The 8,098-nt window shown below is 44.0% G+C and overlaps 1 protein-coding gene across 3 annotated transcripts in view; it reads right to left on the reverse strand.

Moving 5' to 3' along the window:
• PDCD11 (programmed cell death 11) overlaps positions 1 to 8,012 on the reverse strand; it is a 41,781-nt gene extending 33,769 nt beyond the window's left edge. Inside the window, exons 1-7 of one of the 3 annotated variants that reach the window (XM_078151079.1) lie at positions 7,787 to 8,012; positions 6,386 to 6,496; positions 4,569 to 4,700; positions 3,981 to 4,148; positions 2,843 to 2,998; positions 2,563 to 2,686; positions 1,337 to 1,518 (exon numbers count right to left, since the gene is read on the reverse strand). In XM_078151079.1, the coding sequence (XP_078007205.1) occupies positions 1,337 to 1,518; positions 2,563 to 2,686; positions 2,843 to 2,998; positions 3,981 to 4,148; positions 4,569 to 4,700; positions 6,386 to 6,487 (864 nt within the window). In that variant the 5' untranslated portion in view covers positions 6,488 to 6,496; positions 7,787 to 8,012. The remainder of the gene's footprint in view (positions 1 to 1,336; positions 1,519 to 2,562; positions 2,687 to 2,842; positions 2,999 to 3,980; positions 4,149 to 4,568; positions 4,701 to 6,385; positions 6,497 to 7,786) is intronic. The other 2 variants (XM_020967767.2, XM_078151080.1) reach the window with 2 other exon arrangements.
• Between the last annotated feature and the right edge of the window lie 86 nt (positions 8,013 to 8,098).

The following is an 8,098-nucleotide window of genomic DNA, read 5'->3' on the forward strand; positions in this document are numbered from 1 at the left end:
AATGGCACACCCATATTTGGTCAGCACAAGTAGTCCAACCATTCCAGAAGACAATCTGAATTTATACAAGAAAAGACTCTAACGAGTTCATACTCTCTGACCCAAGCATTCCACACCTGGACATAAAGGCAGTCAATTACAAAAAGTTCTCATATGTGAAAAAAATCCATAGCAATACTCTTTGTGGTAGCAAAAAAACTATTAAAAAAAAATAAAGGTGTTCATCAATTTGGGAGTGGGTGAAATACTATAGAAATTTAAAAGAATAGTAGTATAGTTTATAATGAATATAAGAAATCCAAAGCAATATGGGAAGATTTATGTGAAACTGATATAGAAGGGAAACTGTCCAAAGGCAATAAAAACAAGAAAACACGCACAAAGGTTCCAATAACCTAAACAGGAATGACCCTGGAATACCACCCAACTCAGATGAATATATGGTCATTGTATTCATACTGGTCCTACAGAAAAGTGGAAAAAACACACCTCTCTCCTCTTTCAGTACAGGCAGGAGACTACAGGTGCATAACAATGCATATAGTTTCAGATTTACTGTGCTGTTCGGATTTTACTCAAATTTTACTTTGTCACAAAGAAGAATTCAGTGGGGGTGGGAAACACAGGGAAATGATTTTGATTTTCTTTTTAAAAAGAATAAATAAAAGCTATTGACTGGGAGTAGGAGAAGAATTTCTTCTAGAGGAGGCCAATCTCTTCTCTAAAAAGGAGTTTTTAAACTTTTTTGTCATTGACCCTTTGCATAGTCCAGTGAAGCCTCTTCTTAGAAGGTTTTTAAATGAATAAAAAACACCATCACCAAATTCACAGAGTACAGGTTAAGAACTCCTGTTCTAAGATCTGAGGGCTCACATTCTGCCACCATGATAATAGGTTTCTCTCCTACTTAAGAGTTTTGTGTCCTCAAAGCTAGAAATTCCCTAAGAAGTTATCAAGTCCAATTCTCTCACTTCACAGATAGGGAAACTGAGACCCACAGGTTAAATGACTTGCCCCTCCTAGGCTGTACTTTCACTCCTCAAGGGTAACAATTCGAGTCTAACACCCAAACACTGGTCCTTTCTTTGGACTGTAAGCTCCACCCATTACCAGGACCCAACGTGGAAGATGCTGTAGGAGGCTCTTGTTCATATGAGGAAGACTCAGTCCCACTTTAAGGGAGCCCCCAGCTTTGGGAGGGGGGAGGGGGGAGAAACTTTGCTATAGAACCACAGAAAGTGTTAGGAACAGCAGTGCTCAAGGGAACTGAAAGGAACTGTCCAGCACCAGTAGCCTGATCAACTGAGCTATACCATGTTGGTGTCCCATGGCTTACCTTCTGCACCTGAGCTTTTACCACCAGCCCTGGTAATAGGTTATCCAGTGTCCAGTTTTGCTCCTCGGTAGCAATGGCCACAGTAACCTCTGACTGTATAGTGGACAGATGGACACTCCCCCCATTGCCTTTCACTTCTTCAATGAGGCAGTTCAGATACTGGCCCACGTGCAGTTTAGTACCTGAAAAGTGAAGAATAGTCTTTAAAGAGCAGAATCTTCCCTATGACAGGGCCTGTTCACTTGGGCCCAAGTTAGCCCCTGAAGGAGCTGTTCCTCTGCCAGAAAAATCCATTTTCCAGGGCCCAGTTACCATCCCAGGTCTACCTCCTAGGAGCAAGTATATTTCCAATCAATCAATTAAGCAGCACTTATTAAGGGCATTCTAAGTATGGGACATAGTGCTGGGCAGTGGCTGCCTTTAAAAATCCCACATTCACAATGGATTTCATTCATACCCTATAATTCCCTAGGGTCGAGTTTAGAATAAAAACTGTTTCATGAGAATGAGGTGAAAGGCCCAACCAAGTTTCCTCACCAGAGGCCAGGTGAGCCAACAACTCTAAAAGAAGATATCTCAGTAGGAATACCACAACTGTTCATACCATTCCCCGTCTCCACCTATGAGCCTTTGCATTCTCCAAACTTTTTCCCAATTCTCCTAGTCACAAATGAGCTTCCTTTTTCCCAGCCCCACATGGCACCAAATCCTTCCCCTCAGGCTCCTATCATATTCCATTCTGTCCCATGGCTATTGTGTAGAACTGCATACCTTCCCTCACTAGACTGAAAGCTCCAAGAGCACGAGTCTTTAACCTTTAACATTCCCTTCATCCTCCAGCCTCCAGGATGGTTTGGACATGTAAGGGAAAGTTCAGCCCCCAGGACAGTGCTTTACCTACAGTAAGTACTTAATAAATGGCTGATGAATGGATGCATTCAGAAAGACAAAAGACGAATCAGAATCCACATTCCAGCTGACCTGGCTAAGGCCCTGCCAACCCCTTTCTTTCTATCCATTCAGTAAAACAAGCAGTCTCCACTCAGCCCCACTGACTTGCTTGACAGCCTGTGAGACAAGCTAACAGCAGCAGTCAAGTGGCCTTTTACCAAATTACTACAACGGGGTCCTAAGAAGCCCCTTTTAAAGAAATGATCTTTAAAAATGGATCTAAATTCACACCTGCTGCACATAATGCACACGGACTCTCCCATCTCCCTCCTCACCTCTGTTCTTCTGTTTGATGTACTCCTGATCTTTCTGCCAAGGCAGGAAGGCTTTGGTCCCTCCCACACCAATGTCCACCAGATAACCATGGTCTTCCACGCTGTGCACCGTGCCTGTGAGCACCTGTGGGAGAAGGGAAGCACATGTGTGGACAAGCCCGGCAGCCACCTTTCTCACACGTGCATCTTCCCCCCAGGCCAGCCTCTCTGCCTCTACTCTAGCCACACTCATACGGGGCACAGGGAAGGGGCCTGTCACTTCTAGCCCCAAACCACATACCATGCCAGGCTTCAGGGACCCGGGGCTGAGCACTCCGTTGACATCTTTGGGGTTCAGGGACAGTCTGATGCTCTTCTTTGAGGCAGAATTGAGGCTGCTGACAACACAGCGTACCAGCATCCCTAGCTGGAATAACTTGGACAAGGGAGCCAGGTCCTGTACAATGAAGACAAGAGTGCCCAGCTAAAACGTACGTTCTCCTGAACCAAGTCAGGAAACCCTGGGTCCTCCTTTCTCTAATGTGTTCAAAACGGCCTCTAAGTTGGAGGGGGAAGTCAATATGAAAACCACTTGCTATCCATCTTGCAAGAAAAGTGACTGAGGACTGAGAGGCTGAGATCTGCCAGAGAAACATCAGTACCATATTCCCCAACAGCATCAATGAATGAGCAAACAGAGATGTCACAGATGAGTTATGCTAGCTGGCCCCAAAACCAGGCTGCACCAAGATGGCAATGCAAAGTGATTATTCAACAGCTAAGTTTCAAATGAAGAATGGCAAACTATCTACCAATATGTGAAAGAGCTTTCCACATAACTAATAATAAAGAGAAATGCAAATTAAACCAAGGTTTAATTTAATTAATTCAAATTAAATCCAAAGTTTCACCTCATATCCATCACATTAGCAAATACTGAAGGGGCTGTGGGAAAATGGGAAGGGATTATGCTTCTGCCCTTCTCCATATCCCCAGAGATTAGCAGGGTGCACGGTAGGAAGAAAACACTTCATAAATGCCTGCTGACTAGCTAGTTGATTTCTATGAACTGATACAGAAAGAAATACGCAGAACCCCAAAATTAATTTACATAATGATCATGATAACATAAAAGAAAACCAGAGTGAAAGACTTTAGAACTCTGGTCAATGAAGTAACCAACTGTGAGTTCTGAAGAGGAGTGGAAGCAGATCTAAGGGATTATCATTATTATTGTAATTATAATAATAATATTATTATTATTCCTATGCCCTGAATTCTCTTCCTTAATTGAAGACTTTCAAATTATCATTTAGAGAGCAGTCAGACATCCAGGGGCTCTATAATAAGCTCCCAATCTACTCAGGCCTAGAGAGAAGAAATGCTGTTCCTTTCCCACCCCCTACTCCACAACAGTTCCAGAGCTGGTGTCCTCTTACCTCCAGGGGCTCCTCCTGATCCACCTGTTCATTCAGTTTCTTGGTATAGGCATCACAGATATTGGTCGCTTGCACGTATCCCCAGAGGCCATTAGGCAGACTGACCACAAGCTCCAGATTATTTACCTCTTTCACACAGCCCAGGAGCCGCATCCCTTCACTTAGAGTCTGGAAAAACAGAAAATGAATCATCTTCTTGGAGGTGGGGGGCAAGGGAGATACAACACTGGGTCTGGGGACTCTATATTTACTGCCAGCTTTATCACTAACTAGCTGTGACCTTGGGTAAGTGACTCTCTCCCTCTGGACCTCAGTTTCTCCATTGGTAAAACAAGGTAATTGGACTAGATGACCTCTAAAGTCCTTTCCTTCTCTGACATGCTATGACTCCACCACCACCAACAAAAACCTTGGCATTTTAGTGCTTGAGACAGGTCAAGGATTTCTCCATTTGCTTCACAAACCTTACTTGGTAATGCTATTGAATTCTGGGCAGGATGGCTGAAGATCAACTGGGACCATTGGCAGGGAACAGGGACCTAACAAAGAAGTCGGAGGAAGCCGGCCTCTGGTCAGTGGCAAACAAACCTCAATGCTGAGGATCCCATACTGCTCTGCTTCAGGTTTGCTGGGCTCTTTCTTTTCTGATTTTGGCCTTTTATTTTTAGCAGCTTGTTCTTGGCTCCTTTTTCTTTTTCGGGATCCTTCCTCAGTAGGAACCTAGAAGAAATCCCCATGAAGACCCAGAGAAGTCAGGGAAAGAGAACATAATGTAATCCCCAACTTTTCCCTCTGATGGCAGCTCATTTTGCCACCCCAATTCTTGAATCATAAGCCCAGGTTCTTCATACTTCAGTCTGACCAAGTGCTTCATTCTCCCTGACTATGACAGAGACCTACATATCCTCTCCTCCTCCACACATCAAGTCATCTTTTCTAATGTCTTTGAAGCCTGGCCCTCATCACATTCTTACCCTGCTCAAAGACCTTCAGGGGTTTCTACTCCCTCCAAAATTAAGTTAAAACTCCTTAGCCCTCCTCTGTAATCCGGTTCCAACCTATCTTCCTTCCTACTATCTCCCAGCCCCTTTATGTACTCTAAGCTAGACGTCCAAGCACCTCTCTCTTTAACAATGCTGTTATGTCCTTTTTTCCATCTCTGCCTGGAGACCCGCCTCAAATGCTACCTCTTCCAAGAGCTTCCCTGGCCCTTCTGTCGGAAGGGCTGCTCTTTCTTCTGAACTTTAAAGCACTGCCTCCCGTGTACCATCCCCTTATGGTACTTTGATATTCTGCCTCATATCACAGCTAATTTGTGTATGTGTTTTATTTCCTATTGGACTATGATACTTAATGGCAGGACCATGTTAAATTTGTCTTCCCAGCTCTTATCAAGCACAAGGCCTTGATGCAATAGGCATTCAGTTAAAGTCTGTGGAATGAATGACTGGAGTCTAAGAGTTATGCTACCAATCAATCAAAAATATTTAAGTTCCTACTACTACGTATCAGGTGCTTTGCGAGGCATGGTGATATAAAGTTTATGTGTACAAATAAATACATACAAAACAGATACCAAAAGGGAAAAAAAAGATATTGGGGAGTGAGAGTGCTCAAAAACATCTTCATGTAAATGGTGACACTTGGGCAGAATTTTAAAGGAAAGAAAGGATTCTATGAGTTGGAGGTTAGGAGAGTGTGGATTCTAGAGCCAATGTAAAGGTAAGGAGACAGGAGATAGAGTGCCCTGTGTGAAGAATAACAAGATGGCCTGTTTAACTGGCCGGCTGATTAAGAGAAAGAGAGCAATGTATCATAACAGTGAAAGGGAGGTTAAGGTCAGGGTTGTGAAGGGCTTTAAAAGCAGAGAGTATCTCTATCTTCTACTTGATTCTACAGTTAACAGGTAGGGGAATGACAAAATCAGAACTGCATCTTAGGCAACGATGCCGAGCAGACACATGTTGGACTATTTAACACCAGCTTTACATCTATGTTTTTATGTTCCTATGACCTTCCTCTAGTTTTCCCTGAACCCATCTCAAAAACAGCTGGAAGTCTCACTTCACTTTATCCCTTCACCAAAAGAACACCAGATTGTCTTACAACTAGAATCACAAATATCCGAACACCAGATTGTCTTACAACTAGAATCACAAATATCCGAAAACTAAGGTATGAGATAAATTGTGAGTCACAAGTCTGAGTAACATGGTACTAGGTGCTCTTGTTAAAGGAATCTGGCATATACACATACACACACACACATACACATATACACACATTACAGACACACACAAACACACACATTTTAGAAAGTGATCCATTCTAAAGTTCAGTCTTCTTAAGAGCTCTAGAACCAAATTGCCATTGCCTATTTCTGGCCACACTTGCACCCAACTTACATCAAATAAGTTATCATGTTCAACTGGCTGCTGGGGAGCCTTTTCTGGATGCACCTTCTTTTTCGAACCCCCTCGAGGGAAGCTGTCCTCCTGTGCTGCCATATCAACCTCCTAAAGAAAAAGTGTAGTAAATGATAATGAAACATAATGAGCCTTCTAAGCACCACTGGGCCAAGGAAAGAACAGCCAAGACTCAGAAACTCTGGATCCTAGACCTTGAACAACCCAATGTTTTGAAAATCATTGTCTTTAAATGGAAAACAGAAGGCCACCGATCTTTGATAAACTGCTACTACTTGAGCCCCTGGGCCCCTCACAAATACCCATTTCCAAGAAGCCCTCAATGCTACAACCACATTAACAACAGAACTCAAAGGATCACTTTGTAACAGTTACAGACCAAATAAAAGGATCTCCCAGGGAATGGAGACAGAGAGGTTCACTAATGTGATCAGTTCACACATGTCTACTGGAGGGCTCTCTGCTGACTTCTCAACTGGACACATATCTCTTAGAAAGGAGAGTCAAACACTTGCTAGTTATATGCCTATCTAGGGTAGATGGAGTTCCAGGTCTAAAGAAAGAACTAACCTCTGGACACTGTGCTAGCTTATTTACTTTCTTAGTTTCCTCACCAGTAAAAAGGGGATAGTAAGGCTTGCACTACCTTCCTCCTAGAGTGGTTGTGCTTTAAGATTTGTTGTTCAGTCACATGTGACTTTTCATGATCCTATGGACCTACTCCCGTAGGGTTTTCTTGGCAAAGATACTTGAGTGGTTTGCTATTTCCGTCTCCAGTGGATCCTTCTGTCAGGCAATTAGAGGTTAAGTGACTTGCCCGAAGTCATACAGCAGGTTAAGTGTCAGAGGCCAGATTTGAATTTTGGTCTTCCTGACTCCAGGCCCAGTGTTTTTTACTGAGCCATCTAGCTGCTTTAAAATTTACATAGGCTCAGATAATGTGGCCTATTATCATTATGTCTGGATTAGGGAAAGTCTCCATAGAGTCAGGATCAAGTCAGACCTAACTCAGACCTCCAGAGAACAGCAGCCAACCCTCTCCCTCGGGGACCCTAGGCAAATTGTCAATTTGATCACAGAAATAGAAAACGTTAGTGCTTTCAGACACTTAGAAAAAACCATCCAATCTAAACTTTTTTTACATCTTGGGCACCCTAAGCATGCTGGTAAAGCCTATGGACCCTTCCTCCAGGTAATGGCTTTAAATGCATAAAATAACCACACAGGATGACAAAAAAAAAAACCCAGTTATCAAAACTTATTAAAAGAAAAACCCTAAATCCACAGGCCGACCCCGGGTTAAGAACTCCCCATCTAGTTCAACTCCTTTTGCAAATGAGGAAGATGAGGCCCGGAGAAGAAAAACTAGGCATTACACACGTTAAAGGCTGCGAGCGGAGCCTGGAGTCGGTCCTCCTTCCGCAGCACGCAGCCTCATTTACCTGCGCCGGGCGCCGGAGTCCGGCCGGTCGGGGAGGGGAGGCGAGGCCGGGATGGGGAGGCGAGGCCGGGATGGGGGAGGCCCAGGGAGAACGTCTCTCAGCTCGGGCCCACGTGGATCAGTACCTCCAATGAGCTTCCGGAAGTAAATCGCCGTCTGAAACTGCTTCCGCTAGCTCCTAGATAAAGAAGAATGCGCCGAAGGCGGAGGGGGGGAGGGGGAAGTGGGCGGGAAATCAACAACGGAAGGAC

The sequence above is a fragment of the Phascolarctos cinereus genome, unplaced genomic scaffold (genome assembly GCF_003287225.1).
Source record: "Phascolarctos cinereus isolate Bilbo 61053 unplaced genomic scaffold, phaCin_HiC Scaffold_3;HRSCAF=262, whole genome shotgun sequence".
Lineage (NCBI taxonomy): Eukaryota > Metazoa > Chordata > Mammalia > Diprotodontia > Phascolarctidae > Phascolarctos > Phascolarctos cinereus.